At 39.1% G+C, this 23,499-nt stretch overlaps 1 protein-coding gene across 2 annotated transcripts in view; it reads left to right on the forward strand.

The window, feature by feature from the left end:
- Nucleotides 1-23,499, forward strand: part of GALNT1 (polypeptide N-acetylgalactosaminyltransferase 1) — an 83,060-nt gene that overhangs the window by 28,549 nt on the left and 31,012 nt on the right. For both annotated transcript variants that reach the window (XM_036874175.1, XM_036874174.1), the window contains one exon: nt 18,311-18,477. In XM_036874175.1, the coding sequence (XP_036730070.1) occupies nt 18,311-18,477 (167 nt within the window). The remainder of the gene's footprint in view (nt 1-18,310; nt 18,478-23,499) is intronic.

Genomic DNA, 23,499 nt, shown 5'->3' on the forward strand with positions numbered 1-23,499 from the left:
CTTAAAATATTTATCTTGAAGTATTTTTTCTTTTGTGTTTTTTTTTTTTTGGCTGCTTCGGTTGCTGTGCGCGGGCTTTCTTTAGTTGTGGCTAGCGGGGCTACTCTTCATCGCGGTGCGCAGCCTTCTCATTGCGGTGGCTTCTCTTGTTGCGGAGCATGGGCTCTAAGCGCGCGGGCTCAGTAGTTGTGGCTTGCGGGCTCTAGAGCGCAAGCTCAGTAGTTGTGGCGCATGGGCTTAGTTGCTCTGCGGCATGTGGGATCTTCCCAGACCGGGGATCGAACCCATGTCCCCTGCATTGGCAGGCGGATTCTTAACCACTGCGCCACCAGGGAAGCCCTCTTTTGCATTTTCCATCTTTCACTAGTGATCTCTCAGAAATTTTATTCTTTGGAAAACGTAGCTTTCGCTTTCCTTATTTTAGCTATTAATTTTTTTTGAATGAAATAGTGTAAACCTTCAGAAGGCTATAGGAGATAACAAAGCTTTGTATCAACCACTAACTTTATTGAATTTTAACAAGTTGCCATATTCTCTTCATAATTTGTTTTTAAAATAAAACTTTACAGCTACTGTTGAAACCATTTGTGTACCCCTCCCCAGTTGTATTCCATTCCTCTCTAACCATAGGTCTGATTTTTGCATTTATCATTACTGTGCATGTTTATATCTATCTATCTGCCTATTATCTATCTACCTAAATAATATATAGTTTCATATTTTTAACAACAAATTCTAGCCTAACATATGCACATATTCTTCTGCAACTTTAAAATTGTTCAAGCATTGATTTTGAAATTTGGCCATGTCATTACATGTAGTTCTAGGTCATTCATTTTAACTGCTTTGTAGAAGTCCATTGTGGGAATATACACCATAATTTATCTATTTTGCTTTTGCTTAGATGTATATACTTTACAGTTACAGAATGTCTATAAATATCCTTTTTAAACAAGCATGTATTCTCTTGTACAGATATAACAGTTTTCTGTGGAGCAGTGCTTTCCAAATTGTAGGTCATGACCCCTTAGTCATTAATGGATCATGAGATCAATTTAGAAGACCTTAGGCCTCAAGTTTTTTTTTTTGTGGTATTTCATACACAATGTGAATACCTGTTAGCATTTTAATTAGTGAAATAGAAGATATCGGAGTGTATCTCATGTAATAAAAGTTTTTTTTCATTAATCATTGTTTAAGAATGTATGTTTTACGGTGACGTAAAATGTATTTGTTACCATGTGTTATGGTCAGTTGCACAGAGATGCAAAATAATTGTGTTGAGAGGAATGCACTTTTTAATTTCATTTGATGTTTTTAAAAATTGCTCCCACTGTGGTTTCACCAGTTTACATTTTCCAGCTGCAGTGGCTGAGAGATTACATTGCTCTGCATATTCACGCAGAGGATAGTAGTGGCATGAGTGAGATATAATAGTGGCATGGACGAGGCTGGCACAGGTGAAGAAGTTTTCAAATTCTGATTGTATGTTTAAGATGGAAGCTATCAGAATGCTGACAGGTTGGATGTGGAGTAAAAGAGAAAAGGAAAAGTTAAGAATTTAGGCCTGATTAGCTATCTGAATTAAAGTCATACTTGCCAAGATGGAAAGGAGAGGAGAAATATGGGAATAGAGATCAAGAATTGTTAGCACATATTTGTAAAATCTTGGAGTTCAGGGGAGGGATTGAAGCTGGAGTCATTAAGGGATAAGAGAATTTAAAGTCACGGGACTGGTTGACAGCCACTGGAGTGGATGAGGTGAAAAAGGGGTTAGGGAGCTAATGTTCCAGCCTTTGAAGATTGAGAACAGGAGGGAGATCTAGCAAGAGGCTGAGGAGAGGTGAGGTAATGTTTCAAGGGGGAAGTGGCCAGCTGTGTTAAATGCTGCTGAGAGGTTAAGTTGAGATCTCTAAACTGACCGACGGTTTCAGTGTGTGGAGAGGCTGTTGGACAGGATTGTTTCTATGGAGTGATAGGCAATGAAACCGTGGTTTAAAAGAATGGGGAGACTTTCCATTTCTTTAATGGTGGCCTTGGTGATCTGGACCAACTCTCCAAATGAGAACATCTAGAGAGTTAGAAAAATCATCCTCTTGAAAACATCCAGAGGTTAGAAAGCACAGCTTAGAAGGTAGTGAAAAATTACAGAGCCAACATCTGAGAGAAGATGGAAACCCAGAGGAATGAGCATAGAATTTGGAGGCTACTTTTTATCTAGAGGCATCTGCTGAATCCAAAAGGTATATACTGAGAAACTAAATAGTGCTTTCGACAGGAAAGAAAAGATATTGGGAGCAAGAGGGACTTAATGAGGTGCTGGCTGTGTTCTGTTTCTTCACCTGAGTCATGATTACATGAGCATTTACTTGTGATATCTCATTTGCTCTAAATTTATGGTTTTTGCACTCTGTTATGCTTCCCATAAAATCAACTTGAAAAAAGAGTGGGAGAAACAAAGTGGGAGGGAAGCAGTGGAGACAGCAAGTATAGCAGTGCTTTTGAGGTGTAATTGTTGGAAAAAGAGAAATGGGGCAGTTAGCTGGGGAGATTGTGCAATCAAGGGAGACATTTTCTTTTTCTTCTGTAATATGGCATATAGTACAATATGGTTGTATGTTGATAGAAATGATCCCATTGAGGGAAAGTTTGAGAGGGGAGTATTATAGCAAGAGCGTTCAACTTGAGTAGGTGAGAAGGAATGTAGTTGGCTTCAGACAGGAACAGGGATAATGCAGACACTTATAATGGGGAAAAGGCACAATGTTTATCATCACAGATGTCTACAGGATGGTCAGTGTGTTGATGGGAGTATGGAAATCCTCATCTGATGGCTTTTTTCAGTGAAATTAGAAACAAGGTTAACACCTGTGAGTGAGGAGGGTAGGAAAGGTATTGGGAATCTCAGGAGATGTGGAGCAGTTTGCAGGGGTTAACTAGGAAATGTAGTGGGAATACTGGATAGTGCTGAGAGCCTCCTTGAGGTTTGTGTTTGTAAATTGAAAATGAGACCATTCAGCATGCTCATATGTTTTCTTTAGCCATATTCAGCAGCCCTAGTGCAGATGCAGAATCAGCGGAAAGTTGGATTTAGCTATTGGGATATTGCCAAGCAAGTGAGATAGAATAGGGAGATACAAGACAGTGATTGTAATAAAGAGTCCTGGAAAACATGAAGAGGGTCACAGAAAGTAAAAGGATGGAAGGGTCTGGATTTGAGATCCCAATGAAGAAAGCTAAGGATCTGGGATTATTGGAGTAACTGAGTTGGAACAAGCCAGGATGTCAGGGGGAGGGAGTGGGGATGGGAGGTGGAAGGAGCAATGGTGACCAGAGATTGGGATGCTTAAATGGAGATTATCAGTAATGCTGTGGTCTAAGGGTATAGCATGAAAGTAAGTGGATGATATATGGTGGAGGAGAACAGAGCAGAGCAAAGATCTGAGAGGCCAAGTATTGATAAATCGACTGCATGGAAACTAAAATGACTGATAACGTGATGACAAGACTAGTGATGGAACTGGTAGGGAAGGTGACAGATGACTGTACCAAGGATGGGTTGGCAACTTCTGATAGCACCTTCTTTAAAGGACCTGAGGCTTCTTAGGGAAGAGGGAGAAACATAAGTCTTGAAATAGCGATGAGGAACAAGGGAGATACTTGCCCCCACTTCCAGACTCAGTGGTTCAAGGGATGTTGAAGAAAAGCCAGCCTTCTCTTGAAAGACCACCCAGGAGGCAGTATTCTTGGTGATATTTTAATTAGTGTAGAATATGAAGGGAATATTCAGAGAAGAGATTGTGAATATTTGGGAACTTTGCTAATGACAGTAACCATGAATTCCAGAGAGCACAGTGGAAAGGTTTAGAGATTATGAGCTTTAGTTAGCCAAATCTCAATTAGAATTTGGGTAATTCACGATGACCTGGAAGGCTTGGGTTTTTTGTTATTTGTTCATAGCATTATCTTCAGTACCTGATGCTTTTAAAACATTTTCACTAGATCTATAATTATGTGTCTATTCTCATTTCTAATATTGTTTGTTTCTTTTCTCTTTTTTCCTTAGTCAGTCTTGCTAGTGGTTTGCAGTTTTTAAGTTTAAAAGAGGAGTAGCTTTTCCTTTTGTTTATCCAGTTTTTAAAAACTTGTTTTCTATGTAATTATCTTTTCTTCTATTTTGTGTTTAATCTGTTTTCTCACTTCCTTAGTTAAATGCTTAACCTGTTAATTTAAAATATTTTTGTTTTCTAATAAATTCATTAAAGACTCTAAATTTACATCTGTGAATCATGTCAGTGCACCCTGCTAGTTTTATGTGTAGTACTTTCATCCTAATTCATTTACAAGTAGTTTGTAATTTCCATTTGATTTCTATTCAACCCAGGATGACTTAGAAGTACATTTTAAAATTTCTGTTTACATTTCTTTTTGCCTTTTGATTTTCTCATTTTTGTTATTGATTCCTAGATTAATGATCAGTAAGGATTGTCTTTTTGAAATGTGTTGAAACCTTTGTGATCTAGAAAGTGTGCAGGTTTTTTTAAATGTTTCCTCTGCTGTTGAAAATAACATGGTCTGGTTGCCTGTTACTTTTGTTTTTTTTCTGTTTTAGTGTGCATACTCTGTTAGATTCTGATTAATTTGTATAAAAAAAGAACTCCCACTATGATCGTGGATTTGACAATTTCCCTAACTCATTCTATTAGTTTATTTTTCAAGGCTGCATTGTTGGATGCATTTAAGACAATTTACTGTGTGTGTGTGTGTGTGTGTGTGCGCGTGCACACACGCACGCACGTGTGTTTTTTAAACTCAATGTTCGTGTATCTTTATTGACTTTCTTCCGCCTGATTTTGATATTGTTACATCACTTTTAGTCTAACATTTTCCTGGTATGTCTTTTTTCTTTTTCTGTTTTTTTACTTTCAGCCATCTGTATGATTTTTGTTTAAGTGTATCTCTACTAAATGGCTGAATTTTATATTTTTAAATCATATAATCTTTGTTTCTAATAGTTGAGTTTGATGCATGTATATTTATTGTGACTGTTGATATATTTAGACTTATTTCTTTTAGGTTGAACCATATGAAATTGATATTCATTCTTGACCTATGAAAATGACAGTTTTATAAAGTTCCATCTAATAAATCTTGTTTTCTGTTTACCATCATTTTTTTTTTCTTCCTTTCCTGCATTGCTAATGGATACAGTTTCAGTTGATAAAATTTTTAGTATTCATGTTTTTCTCTCTCTTGGTTTGGAAACTTCACATTTTATTTTTATTCCTTTAGTGGTGAGATCTGGGCACATTGTAATGTCTGTCAAGGTGTGAATTCATCTACATAGTCAGTGTACATAGTGTATTTTTGATCTGAGCATTCATGTTCTTCACTTCTAGAACATTTCTAGTTATAATCTCAAGTTTTGCTGTGTCACCATTCCCTCTGGTCTGTTCTTCTGGAACTGCTCGTGTGCATATACTAGAGCTTCTTAATCTATACTCTTATTTTTTCTCCTTTTTTGAATTGTATCTAGATGAATTTCTCATTAATGTCTTGATGTTGGCAAAGTCTGGATCTGCCATTATTGGCTGTGTGGCTTTGGACAAGTTATTCACCTTTCCGTACCTCGGGATCCTTACCTGTACAATCTGGACAGTAACAAGAGCTGCTGGGAGGCTCTGTAGTGCTTTGAATACTCACTGGCCTAGGATGCAGAGAAGGCCTCTGTTCAGGGAGAATGAGCTCCGGGTACCAGTGCAGTTCTCAGGAAAAGCTTACTCCAAGCATGCTTTTCCATCCTCACTCTTTTTCACTCATTACTGTCTGGCTTCTGAAGTGTATTCACAATGAAATGTGAAATGAGAACTGTCAGCCTAATATTTAAATATCCCTACATTGAGATGGACAAAACTGGCCAGCAGGTGGTTTTCAGACCGATTCCCAGAGGTGGAAGGAGGAGTAGTGTGGGACAGCCCCTAGAGAGCAGCTTTTTCACCCCCTTATCTGAATCCAGAAAAGCCTTGGTGGTTCTAAGCTGTAGGGTTAACTGGTAGTGTAGCTGGAGTGTCCAGATCACCCTGTGCCAGAACCTTTACTGCCTTGTAGGGTCTCCAGGGGCACATTTCTGAAGGCAACTGGAGGAAAGAATACCATTGTTCCAGTGTCAAGAAGAGTTCAATAGAATTAAGAGCCAAGGAATAATCTTTGTAACGTATAATCTTAGGGAAGGAGATTAATACAAATTCAAAGCACCTAATTTGGCAATTCCATCCTATATAATTAGTCTCAGATGCTTAAAAAGTAATAATAATACCACTTATTGTTTATTATGTACCCAGGACTATACACATTATCCTATTTAACAGTTGAGCAAAATGGTAGTAGTATGCCCAGTTTACAGATTGGTAAACTCAGCTTGGGGAGCTTAAATAATTTATGCAAAAGTATGGTCAAGAAGTGACTCAAGTGAAATGTGTCAATGATAAAACATGTAATCTTAGTCAGTGTGCTTGGCCATCACTTTTATGGTTAGATCTTCATTGATCTTGCCTGAATGAGAGTACATGGAGGAGAAATTATGTAACATTGCCAAACACTGCCAGACAGTGTTTTAACTTGTCGTTGATAAATGGTAGTGTCAGGTAAATTTGGTGGGTGACAAAGAATACTCTGAAAATCATACTCAAAGGGACATGGAGATGAGGATTAGGTTATTTGTGCATATTCACCTTGATTTGGAATCAAGCTACTTCATTTCTGTAAGCCTCAGTTTTCCCATCTTTAAAATTGGGAGAATAATACCTCTGTCTTAGGGTTGTTGTAAGGATAAAGTGGGATAATGCATATAAAACTCTTAATGCCATTTCACTCCCTAAGAGGGTTAGGATAAGTACAGTGGGACTTTAACTGTTGAAAAATCATAGAAATAATAATTATCAAGGGAATTCTGTTGTTCTGTATTCCTGAATTTTTAGGTATTTGTGTGGATTGATTTCTCTGGTAAGCCTAGTCTTGCTGAGTTGAACACTATCCTAAGCAAATTTATTAATGTCTTTATTTCCTGAAACACTGCTGAGTCACTCAGGCAGGCACTCAAGCTAACTCTCAGACCACATAGTGAATTTCATGCATTAGAGTTTATTCAGTAATCCTCTCACTCGCTTATAAAATGAGTACTCATTATGCAGGACATCTCTTAATTAGTATTGTATATAGGGACATAAATGAAACCACTCGTGTTTTTGCTCATTGTTTAAAAATTATAAAAATGGGATTTTCAGTCTACTCTAGTATATAACTCACTCCCATTAATAGCATCAGCCCACTATGGAAGTGATGGTGTAGTCTGAAACACCTGCCATCTCCCCTCATCCTTTCTCAGTCTGTGCTCTCTGCCAAAACAAAGGAGTAAAACTAAGAGAAAGACATGCTGTGTAGAAGAGAGGAAATCCAGTGTGCAGAGAGAGAACAGAATCCCGGGCAGGGCTGGGGGGCAGGTGGCGAAGGGAGAGCCCCAGATGACAGTGGTGCAAGCATGGAGGGAGGCAGCCCAGAAAACCTCAGGAGAGATTGCTTTAAGAAGATTCCACTGATACTATACTGATAGTTGGTGCTTCTGAACACCTTAAGAGACTTTCAGACAGTTTGTAGAGAGTGTGGGTTTGAATTAGTGACAAATACATAGAAAACTAAGGAAGAGTGGGGGGATAATCCAGGGTGAAATGGAGGGGAATGTTGTGCAGAAAGAGGAATATTATTCATAATATATGACTCAGCTATGAATAGCATTTTACATAGCTCTAATATACATTCAGTAGTGATATATCCAAATTTATAATATAATTTTGGGAGACTGAGAGACTAGCAAGTGTATGTGTTGGGGGAGATAGGAGTGAGATAAATCCTCATATTCTGTAGTAAGAAGTCAATACATAATATCTACAACTAGGGAAAAATCAAGTAAAAATGCAGATATAGTACTTAGAATTATGTCTGCTCTATGGGAAGGGAGAAGTGGCAAAGAGGTGAGGGAACAGCCTTTTTTTAAATAGATCTTTATTGGAGTATAATTGCTTCACAATACTGTGTTAGTTTCTATTGTACAGCCTTTTTAAACAAGCTTTTGACAGCTTATTTTTTAAGCATGTACATGTCCTTTGATCAAAATAAAAACCTAAATAAAGATGCTCAGCTAATTCTGATCTCTGCAGACATCCCACCTCCCAGAGACTCATTACTCCAATCTAGTGCTTCTCAAACTCAAACTTACTAGGGTAGGAGAGGAGGGAGAAAGAAAAATAAGGCTGGGAATATGGATGTGGAGTTTAATCTCTCTCTGGCCTTTGGTCACCCCTTACTAGTTTCCCAGACCAGAAGGAGAGAGCTTATCTTGGGACTCTTTCTTTGTGCTTCTAGTGCATGCTTCCAGTTGTGGAACTGCCTTTGAGTGCAGCCTGACTAATGCCAGAGGGGGAAGAATGGAAAACTCACCACTGGTTAGATGGAACTTCAAATTCTAGTCTCCTTCACTAGTTGACCTGCTACCATTTACATTTCAGTGTCCCCTCAGACAGCTGCTCCATGTATCCTGTCCAGGAGTTATGGTCCCGCCCACTGGGAGTAACAGAGTGGAGTGCACTTACTCCATCTTTCCTGGAGCCAGAAAATGCACCCATTTAAAGTGAATAATTCAATGATTTTGAGTAAATTTGCAGAGTTATGCAAGTATCACCACTTTTAGAAAATTTCCATCACCCCAAAAAGGTCTGTGGTGTAGTCACTCTCCATTCGCACTCTCCATTCCCACTCTCAGCCCTAGGATTAAGTTATCACTAATGTACTCTGTGTATATAGATTTGCCTTATCTGGACACTTCATGTAAGTGGAATCATATAATATGAAGTCTTTTGTGTCTGGGTTCTTTGACGGAGGATAATGTTTCTGGGATTCTCCCGTGTTGTAGCATGTATCCTTTGTTCCTTTTTATTGCCCAGTGTTATTCAGCTGTATGGATAAAACACATTTATTTCTCCTGTCACCAGTTGATGAACATTTGAATTGTTCCCCTTTTCTGGCTATTATGAATAATGTTGCTAAGAACATTTGTGTTACAGGTGTTTGTGTGGATACATAGTTTTGTTTTTCTTGGGCAAATTCCTGATTGCTGGGTCATATGATAACTTTAACTATTTAAGAAATTGCCAAACTATTTTCCAGAGTGGCTGCACCATTTACGTACCCACCAGCAATGTATGAGGGTTCTAGTTTCTCCACATCCTCACCACCACTTATTTTTGACTGTCTTTTTTACTGTAGCCATTCTACTAGGTATGAACTGGTGTCTCATTGTGATTTTAATTTGTGTTTCTCTAATGATTAATGATATTGGGGATCTTTTCATGTACTTAGCCATTCTTATATCTTTGATGAAATGTTTCTTCAAATATGTTGCCCATTTTAAATTGGATTATTTGTCTTCCTGTTACTGAGTTGTAAGAGTTCTTTATGTATTCTGGATACAAATCATTTATCAGACATATGATTTCCAAATCTTTTCTCAGTTTGTGGCTTGTGTTTTACATTTCCTTAATGGTAACTTTAGGCACAGAATGTGCTTAATGGCACACAAAAAGTTAATTTTAATGAAGTCATATTTATCAGTTGTTTCTTTTATGGGTCATGCTTCCAATGTTATATCACACTTCATGGTACAAGACTGGAATCTTCCCCGCTAAGATCAGAAATAAGGAAAGGATGTCTACTTTCCACTTCTATTTAAAATTGTACCAGTCCAAAACTTGGACCTGTGCTGTGGGTACAGAAGGAGAGCCCCAGAAGAAGCCCTCTCTGGTCTGGGATACAAGAAGAGGGTCTCTTAAGGGTTAGAGAGTGGAGTAAAACCCTTATTTCTCCCCCAACCCATCTCTTTAAAAAAATTTTTTTTTACCTGCCCCACAATCTCAGCCCCTAGGCAGTATTGCCAGGCAGCACAGCCATGAGCAGTGGCCAGGGAAGCAACTAAACATCTGAAGGGAATTGTCTCTGACTAGAACAACTCTGGTGTCCAGAGCATGGGTAGAATTCCCATTGCTTTTCTTTTTCTGTCTCTGACAGCGTGACCTGGAACACAGGACAGTCTTGGGAAGTATGCAGCAGAGGGAGGAGACTAAAGCCTCTGCTTTCTAGCTATGTTGGAAGACTCAACATAAAAGATGTCAGTTCTCCCCAATGGATGCTTGGTGAAATTCCATTCAAAATCCCAGCAAGGGATTTAAATTTTTATTTGAAAAGGCAAAGGAAATAGAATAGATAAAATAATTTTGAAAAAGATGAATAAAGTTGGAGGAAATACGGTACCCAATTTAAAGACTTTCTATAAAGCTGCAGTAATCAAGACAGTGTGGTGTTGGCAAAAAGATAGATATATAGATTAGTGGAACAGGACAGAAAACTCAGAAATAGACCCATATAAATATGGCTATTTTTTTTTATTGAAGTATAGTTGATTTACGATGTTGTGTTAGTTTCAGTTGTACAGCAAAGTGATTCACTTTTATATACTCATATTCTTTTCCATTATGGTTTATTATAAGACACTGAATATAGTTCCCTGTGCTGTACAGTAGGACCTTGTTGTTTATGTTTTATGTACAGTAGTTTGTATCTGCTAATCGCAAACTCCTAATAATACCCCTCTCCCAGCCCCTTTCCCCCTTGGTAACCATAAGTTTGTTTTCTATGTCTGTGAGTCTTGTTTTTGTTTTGTAAATAAGTTCATTTGTATCATATTTTAGATTCCACGTATAAGTGATACCATGTGGTATTTGTCTTTCTCTTTCTGACTTATTTCACTTAGTATGATAATCTCTAGTTCCATCCATGTTGGTGCAAATGGCATTATTTCATTCTTTTTTATGGCTGACTAATATTCCATTATATACATACACACACACAAATACATATATATGTATGTATGTATGTATATACCGCATCTTCTTTATCCATTCATCTGTCAGTGGACATTTAGGTTGCTTCCATATCTTGGCTATTGTAAATAGTGCTGCTGTGAACATTGGGATGCTTGTATCTTTCTGAATTAGAGTTTTCTCCAGATATATGCCCAGGAGTGGGATTAGGCTATTTGATCTTTGACAAAGGTAAAAAGCCATTCAATAGAGAAAAGATTTTCTCTTCAACAAATGGTGTTGGAACAGTTAGAAATTCATATGCAAAAACATGACTCTCAACCTGAATCTCATGTATTATATGAAAATTAACTCAAATTGGATCACAGATCTAAATCTAAAACCTAAAATATTATAATTTTTAGGGACAATATTCAGGACCTTACATTAGGCAGAGAGTATTTAGACATGACATCAAAAGCATGATTTCATCAAGGAAAAAAAATGATAAATTGGACTTCATCAAATTTTAAAATTTTCACTCTGTTGAAAACACTGTTAAGAGAATCAAATGACAAGCAACAGACTGGGAGGAAATATTTATAAACTAGATATCCAACAAAGGGCTTGTGTCTAGAATACACAAAGGACTCTCAAACATTCAACCCTTACTCCAATGAAGATGTTAAAAAAATTAAAAAATAATTTTTTAATTAAAAAAACCATTCACCGAATTAAAAAAAATTGAATGCAATAAAAAGTTGTCAAAAGATTTGACACTTCACCCAAGATGCTATATGAATAGCAAATGAGCACATGAAAAGACACCAACCATTGGGGAAATGCCAGTTTAAACCATAATTAGATACCACTCTATACCTATTTAAATGGCTAAAATAAAAAATACTGACAGCATCAAGTACTAACAAAGATGTAGAACAGTTGGAACTCTCATATATTTCTGGTGGGAATGCAAAAATGATACATTCTCTCTGGAAAAGTCTGGCAGTTTAAAAGTTACACTTACATTGTTAACACTTACCATGTAACCCAGCTAGCCCATTACTGAATATTTATTTACTCTAGAGAAATGAGAACATGTTCACACAAAAAGTTTTTTTTTATTGGAGTATAATTGCTTTACAATGTTGTGTTAATTTCTGCTGCATAGCGAAGTGAATCAGCCATACGCATACACACATCCCCTCCCTCTTGGACCTCCCTCCCCCCAGCCCAACATCCCACCCAGCTAGGCCATCACATAGCACTGAGCTGAGCTCCCTGTGCTATACAGCAGGTTCCTACTAGCTATCTATTTTGCACATGGTAGTGTATTTATGTCAAACCTAATCTCAACACAAAAGACCCCGAATAGCCGAAGCAATCTTGAGAAAGAAAAACGGAGCTGGAAGAATCAGGCTCTCCGACTTCAGACTATACTACAAAGCTACAGTAATCAATACAGTATGGTGCTGGCACAAAAACAGAAATATAGATCAATGGAACAGGATAGAGAGCCCAGAGATAAACCCACACACCTGTGGTCACCTAATCTATGACAAAAGAGGCAAGAAGATACAATGGAGAAAAGACAGCCTCTTCAGTAAATGGTGCTGGGAAAACTGGACAGCTACATGTAAAAGAGTGAAATTAGAACACTCCCTAACACCATACACAAAAATAAACTCAAAATGGATTAAAGACCTAAATGTAAGACCAGACACTATAAAATTAGAGGAAAACATAGGAAAAACACTCTTTGACATAAATCACAGCAAGATATTTTTTGACCCACCTCCTAGAGTAATGAAAATAAAAGCACACAAAAATTTGTACGAATATTTATAGCAACCCTATTCATAATGGCCAAAAAAACTGGAAAGAACAGGTGAATGAAGAAACAAACTAATATATCAGAATGGAGTACTATTCAGCAATAAAAAATAACAAACTTCTGATACCACAACTTAAAGGAATCTCAGAGATATTGTCCTGGGTGAAAGAAAGATTATACACCTCATTCATGACATTTGTGGAAAGACAAAACTATAGTAATGGAGAACAGATGTTGGTTGCTGGGGATGTTAGGTGTAGGGGGAGGGTGTGAGTATAAAAGGATAGCACAAAGGAGTTCTTTGGGGAGATGGAACTGTTCTGTTTTCTGATTTTGGTGAATAGCTTTATGAATCTATACATGTGCTAAAACTCATAGAACTTTTCACCACCACCCCAAAAAAAGGTCATTAAAAAAATGACACAATACCAAGTGTTGGTGAGTATGTGGAACAACTCGAACTCTAACAGACTGATGGTGAGAGTGAAAATTATTACACCCTCTTTGGAAGCCTGTTTCTCAGTATTTACTAAAGCTGAGCTTATATATCCTTTATTGCCCAACAATACAGAAATGTATACATGTAGTCACCAAAAGACATACACATGAATATTATCAGAGCACTATTCATTATAGCCCAGACTAGAAAGTACTCTAATGTCCATCAATGGTGAATGGAAAAATAAGTTATGATTATGTTATGATTATGTATTCATATAATGGAATACTGTACGGCAGTATAAATAAACTATGGCATACAACAATATGGACGATACATAACCACACTGTTGAATGAAAGAATTCAGACATAAAAGGATGCTCAGTATCGATAGCTCCCAAAGTGTAGTCCTGAGACTTCTGGGGTCCTTGAAGTCCTTTCAAGAAGTCTGCAAGGTCAAAACAGTTTTCATAATATTACTAAGGTATTATTTGCTCTTTCTGCTCTTAATCAACTAGTGTGCAGTGGAGTTTGAGAGGCTGTGTGGATCAGGGTCCAGGTGGGAGTCAGAAATCACACAATAATTTGAACAGAGAAAGTTTAATATAAATAATTACTAACTATAATGGAATTAACTATAAGGGAGTAAAGATAGTAGTAAAGGAAGGAAAATTATCAAGGAAGGAAAACCTTTGGAAGGGAGACCCCTCCATAAGGCTGGGATTCAGACCTCATTGGAGAAGTTTCAGTAGATGGTAGAGAACTTTGCCAGTTACCCCTGGCCAGACCCGGTGCACAGTACCCTCCAGAGTGGGGACTGGTAAAGCAGGGTAACAAGCATAAAATACACTTCGGAGCTCATTTGGGCAGGAAATCAGAGCCAGAACTGCCAAACAGCAGCCACCCCTCCTGGCTTTAGGCAACCAACTCTGGGAAGCCAACTGCTGGGGTACCTGGGAGACTTACTGAGAGGCTGCCTGTGGGTGCTACTGAAACTCATGCGTTTGGGTGTCTTCCACACACTCCAGGAGCAGCCACCCTATAGGAAGGAGAAGACAACAAATGGAGGCATGCTAGAACCAGGAAGGGAGGTTTCTTCCTCCAGCAGTGTCGCTCCAGCACCCTCGACTGTCAAAGCTTATGTATGCATCTTGCCAACTGCAAAGGAGAAATGCTTATAGGAACCAGTTACACTATCACAGAGCAGGCAGTGGAGGATATATTTGGAGATAAGAGGCAATAAATTCTTAGCGGGTTACTATATGAAAGTGATAAATCATCTCTCTGATAGCTAACGTAATATGTGTTTGTGGATTCTTTATTTTAAAATTTTGTTTTAATTTATAATGTAAATATTAATAGCTATAACCCATAGACAGAAGAACTTAGGGATCCTCAATTTTTAAATGTATAAAGGGGTTTTGAGTCAAAAAGTTTGATAACCACTGCTCTGTATTATTCCTTTTAAATAAGCATTTAAAAAAAGAGGTAAAATTCATCTGTAGTGCTAGAGGTCCAGAGGAGTGGTTACCTTGGGAAGGGGCAGAAAGGAAGCCTCTGGGGTGTTGGTAATGGTCTGTTTCTTTATCTGGGTGCTGACTCCTTGATGCAGTCACTTTGTGGAAACTCATTCACCTGTATACTTACAGTTGTCAACTTGTTTGAATGTATATTATATTTCAGAAAAAAGTTAAGACTCTTCTTTTCCCTCTCTTCCTAACCCACACCCTGTTGTTAAATCTGTGTGTGGTGTTTTTGCTTTGTTTTGTTTTTTTGTTTTTTTAAATTTTTATTTATTTATTTATTTACTTTTGGGTGTGTTGGGTCTTCGTTTCTGTGCGAGGGCTTTCTCTAGTTGTGGCAAGCGGGGGCCACTCTTCATCGCGGTGCGCGGGCCTCTCACTATCGCGGCCTCTCTTGTTGCGGAGCACGGGCTCCAGACGCACAGGCTCAGTAGTTGTGGCTCACGGGCCTAGTTGCTCCGCGGCATGTGGGATCTTCCCAGACCGGGGCTCGGACCCGCATCCCCTGCGTTGGCAGGCAGATTCTCAACCGCTGCGCCACCAGGGAAGCCCCGTTTTGTTTGTTTTTAAAGTAGCACAACTTTACACTGGCTAATTTTCACCCCTGAGGATGAAAGACTCAGTTGGGACAGGGTGGAAGAAAACTGCTTCATAACACTGCCTGTGCTTATCCTCAGCTCCCTACCCCCAGAGGGATCCCTCACCTCCAGCCCCACAAGGACAGGTGGTCCCTCCATGGGAGAAGCTTAGCTAGAATGCTGAAAGCATCTCAGGTCTTCTCAAGTGCTTCATGGCTTTCTCAGGTAGAGGGGAGTGTGTGTGTGTTTACCTGTTTGAGATCAGTTACGAAGATTTTCCCATATTTTCTCTGTATTTTCTGTTTTGCATTGAGAGAATATTTATGAATTTATATGTTCTCTGAATGATTAAATTCAATTGTTTGATTTAGGAAATTGTTTTCCTTTTTGTCATCTGTTCTTCTGGGTCCCAATAATTTGCTCTGCTTTCTGATTCTTCCATCCTGCTGTGAATGATTTCCATTTTAGTCTTCTTTATTTCCAGTGTTCCTGTAGCCTTGCTTCCTTTCCATACAACTTCAGAATTTAATTCTTTAATGTGTCCTCCTAGTAATAAGTCTGGCTTATCACTCCTCTTCTGCAGACCCTGCCATCTCAAGAGTTTTCCGTCGTCTTCCTCTCTGCTTCCTAGCCATGCACATGGCTAGCAGTACTGTTGGTACATGGCGAATTTGCCTAATCATCTTCTGTGTCTCACTTGATTTTGTTCTTTTTGTTGTTTCAGTAAGCTAGCAGCTTTACAGTCACCGTGACTGTTTTCTGTTTCCGAATTCTCCTATAATAATAAGTAGGATTAATTTGTGAAAAAGGATTACATATGACTTAATATGATTCAGTTAAATAATATTAGAAAGTCTTTTTCTGAACGCCCCTTCCCCATACACAAGCTATTCCTGACTTCACAGTCCTGCTCCAGTAGTCTGCGAGTCAGGTATACAGCATGCACCTTCCCATGAAAACATGAGTGTCTTGGCTTGCTCACCTGCAAGGTACCTGAAGCATAGTACTAATGAGATACCTATAATTTGGACGCCATTTGTAACAGAGTTTTGATAAATACTGTCCAAAAGTAATACTATTTGATATAATGCTATTATATCAATACTATCTGAAAATAATAATAAAAAACAAAATGGTACTATTTTCAGATAGTATTATTTGGAATGCCAAGAACCTTCCCATAGTTTTCCTTCCTGTAGCCTAGGCAGCTAGTCTTTTGGACTTCACCTCTAGCCCAGACCTGGAGGGAGGGGATTGTAGAGAGGGTGGCAGGCTGTGTGGCAGCCTTCTCGTGGATCTTGGTGTGAACACAGGGTGAGCGGGGAGTGGACTCTGACGTGGACATGGGGCTGTGGTCTCAGGCGTCGGTGGATAGACAGTGAGGTTGCTGGCGAGAGGAGAGGGAGACCGCGCTGTGAAAGGGAGTCTTGGGAACGGTGAAGAGGTGGGAGGGGCTGAAATGGGATTTAATGAAGAAGGACAATGGAAGCTGTTTGTTTCCCCTTTTCTCCTGGGAGGGAGGAGGGACCAGTGCTGATGCGGCTCCCTAGTGAACTCTCCTTCGTTTCTCCTTATTTCAACCCCTTTATTTTACCTTGCCATCTTTTTCCTCTTCTATTTTCCTTTTCTTCCAGCTGCCAATCAGCAGCCCTAGGGTGCCACATTTAGTGAGTAGGGTTATAGTGGCAGCTTCAGAAGAGGGCTTTTGTTGGTATTTTTTCTCAATTCTTCCCCCTTCTCTCCTTTCTCCGCTCCCATTGACAGGTAATAATAGACGAGATTGGAGAGACCACACAAGGTTTGAGGAGTTTACGAGAGCAAGAAAAAAAAGGTGGATATAGAGGCTGGAACAACTCTTAAAATTTGGGGGTCCCTAAGAAAGAGTAACACATGCACTCTTTAGGAGAGCCTTTGTCCTAAACAGCTGCCTTGATGTCTGGTTACTTAGTGCTGTTGTTGCCCTTGGCTAGTCTGTTTCTAGCGGTTTCATCTAGCTAGCAAGATTGAAAGAAGAGACCATGTAGAATTAGTATATTGCTTCTGTGTGCAGATATTTTGGGTGTGTTTGGTCTTTCTGATGGTTACATTTCTAAAGATAGTCTGTACTAAACAAGATGCATGTGGGAACTTCACCGTGGAGGGGGCAGCATCAGGACTGTGGAGCTCCCAGTCAGGCCCTGCCGCTCCCTCCCTTGGTCCATCCTCTGCTTCTCGTCTGTGAAATGTGGCTTCAGATACCTCACAGGACTATTAGGAGGCTTCAGTGACCAGTACATAATAGATACTCAGTAAATACTAGTTTACTTCCTTTGTGGAAGGTAGTCCTTTGCTTAGATTATTAAACTGTTAGACTGTAGTGGTTCTGATTTTTTGTCTAATGGGATTCTTGAGATACATTCACTTTGGGATTAATATAGCCTTAGTACATTATCCATTAAAACGAATCAACAGAAAACATGTCAGGAAAGAGGTGCCTGATTTTAAGAATATAACTAACATCTTTAAAATAGTTTTAATCTAACCATATAACTCTAAGTAGGTACTATTTTATTAAACATGCAACATTAACCAAAACTTAAATAAATGAAGTACTGAGAGTTGCACCACTAGAGCCACCTGTCTTATTCTTCTATTACCCCTTCTAGTCTGGGTTACTTGATTATGCTATTTGTAACAGTTTTTTTTTTTTTTTTTTTTTTTTTTAATTAATTAATTTATTTATTTATGGCTGTGTTGGGTCTTCGTTTCTGTGCGAGGGCTTTCTCTAGTTGCGGCAAGCGGGGGCCACTCCTCATAGCGGTGCACGTGCCTCTCACTATCGCGGCCTCTCTTGTTGTGGAGCACAGGCCCAGACGCGCAGGCTCAGTAATTTGTGGCTCACGGGCCCAGTTGCTCCGCGGCATGTGGGATCCTCCCAGACCAGGGCTCGAACCCGTGTCCCCTGCATTGGCAGGCAGACTCTCACCCACTGCGCCACCAGGGAAGCCCTATTTGTAACAGTTTTACAAAGGCATTTGCTTTGTCTCTAGGTGTAAAACAAAGGTGTATCCAGATAATCTTCCTACAACAAGTGTGGTGATTGTTTTCCATAATGAGGCTTGGAGCACACTTCTGCGAACTGTCCATAGTGTCCTTAATCGCTCACCAAGACACATGCTAGAAGAAATTGTTCTAGTAGATGATGCCAGTGAAAGAGGTAAATTTTACATTTTAATGCCAATAATATGCTACACCTTTTGTCATTAATGGTTAAAAAACTAGTTGCTATCATTTTAACCTAATAATTTTATACAAACTTCTAATTTATCCTAAAAGTTATTTATGACGTTTGGACTCATTTCACGTACGCAAAAAATTTACACCCTTGTGAAACTTAAAATATTACTTTAATTAGCATTTAGTTTGTGTCACATCTTAATCTTGTTTTAAAAAGAAATCTATAAAAATTTATGCAGAACAGTGAAAAAAAAAACCACGTAATTTTGTCAGGATTTTCTCTGTGGGAAGCTGCAGCCCTGAGTCAGTGGAGAAAGATTGGCTCCTACTGAGAGCCATGAATAGAGAGATTTAGTTCCCTGTACAGTGGGAAGCATCCCTGACAGCAAAACAGAGCCTGAGCTGGGGGAGCCTTAGTTCTCCAGATTCTTCGTAGGTTTTCCGTTTCCTCCATTCCTAAGTTCAGGGATAATTTATAGCTAGGTACATAAAGGGTGACGAAGGAACTTATGAGAAAGTGGTATATAATATGTTTCTGATCTCATGATGAATCTCTACAGTGGCTCTTGCCCAGACGTTCTTCCAAGAATCTCAGAATTTTTCACAGGCTTTTTTTTCACAGCACAGCTGTTCAGGATCATTGGTGTCACGTGTTTCCCCCAATATTCCTGTACTCACATGAGAAAAATTTGGAGGGAACTACGGAAAACGGCTCTTCCTTCCTTCCTTAAGCAGCCTTAAACTTCATGACCCATCTTTTCAACCTTTTTTGTTATTATCTTCAACTTTCTCGCCTATCTCTCATTGCATCTGCTAAAATAGTTTAGTCAAGTATTATACCTTCTCCTCCCTGTGCCCACACTAAATATATACATTTAACCGTGATGAATTTAATCACTTCCTATCTTAATTATTGGGAGTAATTTACTCATTGATAACAATTTAAATCTTCTTACTTTGCCAGGTTGTAGAGGTACAAATGAAGAATTAGTTATAGCCCTGCTGTTTCAAGGGCCTTGTAGCTCACTTCCTTAATCTAATCAAGGAGATAGTTTATAATTACATAAAACATTTAATAATAATATATAATGTAATTAATGTCAAAATGAATGAGAACTGTTATAAATTAAGAATACCACACTTAAATAATTACTGTTGACAGTAGAAGTATAAACCCCACGTGGATAATTGTTAGCTAGGGGTTAATTAATCCCTGTTTAAGAAAATTAACTGAAGTTAATTTTAGCAGTGATTCATACAAACATCTATCCTGCAAGTGACTTTTACTTATATGTTGATATTTGTTAAATGTTCCTCAAGAAGAGATATTTTTCCTCAGATGAAATGATTTATTTTTCCAGTCCCCTCTTTGTTTTCTCCATTATTTTGTTGAGTGCCTGAGAAGGCTGTGAAATAGTAAGTTTTTGTAGGATGTGGCCTAACCAGCAAGACTTACATGTCCGCAACCTGAAGTGACAAAGATAGTCACGTATCCCGGTTATCTTTTACCTCCCTCGTGTAGGCCCTTCTGAATCACCCCAGCCTTTGTAAACCTGTAATTGGAAACGTGTGGGCAGGTGTCTGCCTCCCTGCCCCGTCGGGCTTAGTCACTAAGCAGGACCCTGAGCGTCTCCCCACAGCCCTGATCAGGGACCTGCCTCTTCTATATCTTCCTGCATGGAAAGCCTCAGGCACCTGGGTCACTACTTCTGATATTTGGGAACCCCTGGGCATTGTGTTTTTGTGGTTATAACTGCAGTCTTGCTATCCAGATTGAGAATTATCTAATCTAACTTTCTTGTTTAGGTGGTAACTTTGGGCCCAGGAACCAGAGCCAGCTCTCTAAGTCCGCTCTTTCCTATTCATGAGGCACAGCCATGGCACCCTCATTTCTCACCTGGCCGATGAAACAGACTAATTAGTCTCCCCACAGACATCCTCACCCCATCCTGTCTGTTCATGCTGCGTGCAGAGGGAGCTTTTAAACGTGCAGACCTGACCGTGTCACTTCTCTGATTAAAACCTTTCCTCTAAACAAGGACCTACTGTGTAGCACAGGGAACTATAGTCAGTATCCTGTAATAACCTATAATGGAAAAGAATCTGAAAAAAATATATATGTATATATAACTGAATCACGTTGCTGTACACCTGAAACACTGTAAATCAACTATACTTCAATTAAAAGAAAAAGAAGCCTTCCCTCTAAGGCCTGCAGGACCTGGCCTCTGCCTGCATCTCCAGTCGTATCTCAGATCATTCCCTGCCCACCCCAGCCCCTAGTTCCGCTCGTATGTTTCCTCAGAATCAAGTTGCACTTAGAGAGGCTTTCCTGACCTCCTGCGACCGGGTCATGTCCCTCTGAGCACCTCTCAGAACACTCTATACTCCCACAGCTCTCCCCAGAGATTTACCTGTTTACTTGTCTGTTTAATGACTGTCTCCCCCCACCCTGCCCCCCAGACAGGCACCATGACTCCATCAGGACTATTTGCTCACCATCATCTCCTCGGTGTCCACAGTGCCTACCACACAGTAGACAGTCCAGACAGTGAAGGAAGGAAAGAATAATCTACCAGTCAGCTGATCCTTATTTCTACTCCTTGTCTGCACAGACTTCCTAACTAGGTTGTGTAGTGTGCATAGTCGGCTCATGGCCTCAGGTATTGGATTTCACGGTGAAACTGCTGAGTTGTCAGTAGCTCCATTTATTAAGTATGAAGTAGGTGCTATAATTATCCCTATTTTATTGATTGAGCAAAATGAGACTTCGCATAAACCTAGGGCTTAACCTCTTAACTGCTATGTAGCTCATGTCTGTCATAACTTTACCGTTAAGGGGTCTGTAATGAAGACGGAGTCTGGATGAATCCCTAGTTCATGTTCGAAGTTATGCAGTTGTCATCTCAGAAGGTTATGTTAAGATTTAGAATTGATACAATGTTCTTAATCTGAGATAACTATTGTTTTTCTCATTTTACACAGAAGGAAACAGAGGTTCTTATTTAAGTAGGGATTAGGCGTCAGATTTATTACACTCTAAATTCTTTGCTCTTTCTGCTGCTCTTTAGAGTTCTGGCTAAGATTTCTCAGATGTTGCTGGGAGCAGTGAAATTTTCCCTGACATTCACTCTCTGACAGCCTCACAACTCCCTTATGCAGAGATGCCTAGGGATCCATTTATAGACTAATAGCTGTAAAGATACTCTAATAAAATAAGATTCTCTCTTATTTTTAGATGACATCGTACCTTCTAATCATAATCACTTAACACCCCCCAATGGCTTCATTTTTATAAAATGAGGTTTGAATAAATAGTTCCTAATCCCCCACCTAGCCCTGAGTCCATAATTCTATATCAGGTGTTAGGAAGATACCTATTTCTTAGCCATATTGCATGAAAGCCACAAAGACATCAAACAAAGATACCAAGAAAATTTGTTGAACAGCAACTCTTTTCAACTACCAGACCAGAGAATCATGCATTTTTCATTTTAGTTATAGACAGGACAGAATATTATAACTTTCAAAGATACGGGATTCAGGGATTAGATTGCTTTGATTCTTAATAAGCACTTTAAACTGTCTAATATTTTGGGGAAGACGTATTGGGAGACACAGTGTTTGTGACACAGCCGTATTTGACTGGTCTAAGGTACTAGAATATATCTCACACCTTAACCACATGAGATTCTGTCAAACTCTGGACATAAAGCAATTTAAATTTGGATCAGGTTGGGTGAATCCACAGTCCTGAATTGTTCTCTCAGTAGTTCCCTTCTAGGATTTCTTGCTGTGGGTGAAAAGAGGGGCTTTGAAGTCAGGCAGACCTGGCTTGAATCTTGGATCTACCTCTGAATAAGCTGTGTCATCTTGATCAGTTCATTTAATATTCTGAGCCTTAGAGTTTCATGTCTAAAATATGCTTAATGACATCTCATAGGGTTGTTATGAGGATTAAATGAAATAAAATATGTAAAGAACCTGGCATTGTATTAAATAGACATAAAATGGTAAAATGTTGTTTTTCATTGGGGTTGGCACTGCCCTCACCTTTTTTTACTCAGAATCAAGTTATATATGTTTCTGACCCTAAGATTTGGTTCATAAAATCATGGTGATCAGATAGGAGTTCTCCACATATTTTTCAGATTCTCTTTTTAGCCCAGATATTTTAGGAAGTGTATTAGCAGACATGGAAATGATTGGTGTTCTGGTGTAGTGGGACACAGAGGTCTTTTTTTCTTTCACAGTTTTCATAGTCCTGATTATGCCATTATTGAATCAGTCAGGTCTTACCAGTTCCAATGGACAAGAACCATTTCACTACTATTTGTCTTTCCCTCTCCGCTATGTAGGGAGCCCTTTGGATTCCCACGTTTAGTATTTAAAGAGCCCCTTAATACTTACACCCTGACCTCCGTTACTGGGGTCCCAGGACAGAGCTAATCATAGGAGTCCTAGTAGCTCCATGTCAAATTTTTCCTTCCCTAGAGAGACTGTCCTTGTACCTGTTGTATGGGGGCAAATTGGAAAGACATTTGATCACCATCCGTCACTTCTCTGGCATAAGCACCATGAACTAACCTGATCTGAAAAGTTTCTTGTCTTTGGTTTGAGGAAGTGGACCCTTTTCTGCTTTTTAAAATCAATTATGTACTTTGGAGGCAGGAAAGCCTTGGCTTAGGAGCATAACCTCTATCTGATCTCTCTAGGATAGCTGCTGATTTCATCACCCATTCACTCTCCCTTTCTCTTTTCCTCTTCAATTGCCCTTCCCTCTGGAAACCTTTTTTACTTAGACCGACCGGTCTGGTAAGGGTTCTGTTTGGTCTTGCGGCTCCAGTCCAGCATTCTCATCTAGCTTGACCTCATTTCCCACCTCCTGAAAAAGAACTACATCGAGACTGTGATAATCTATAAGACAATTTGTTTCTGCCTTTGAAGAAACCCCACAATTTTCCGAACCCGAACAGCTATTGCGTATTCTGTTCTTTCTCTC

The sequence above is a fragment of the Balaenoptera musculus genome, chromosome 14, assembly GCF_009873245.2.
Source record: "Balaenoptera musculus isolate JJ_BM4_2016_0621 chromosome 14, mBalMus1.pri.v3, whole genome shotgun sequence".
Taxonomy (NCBI): Eukaryota; Metazoa; Chordata; class Mammalia; order Artiodactyla; family Balaenopteridae; genus Balaenoptera; species Balaenoptera musculus.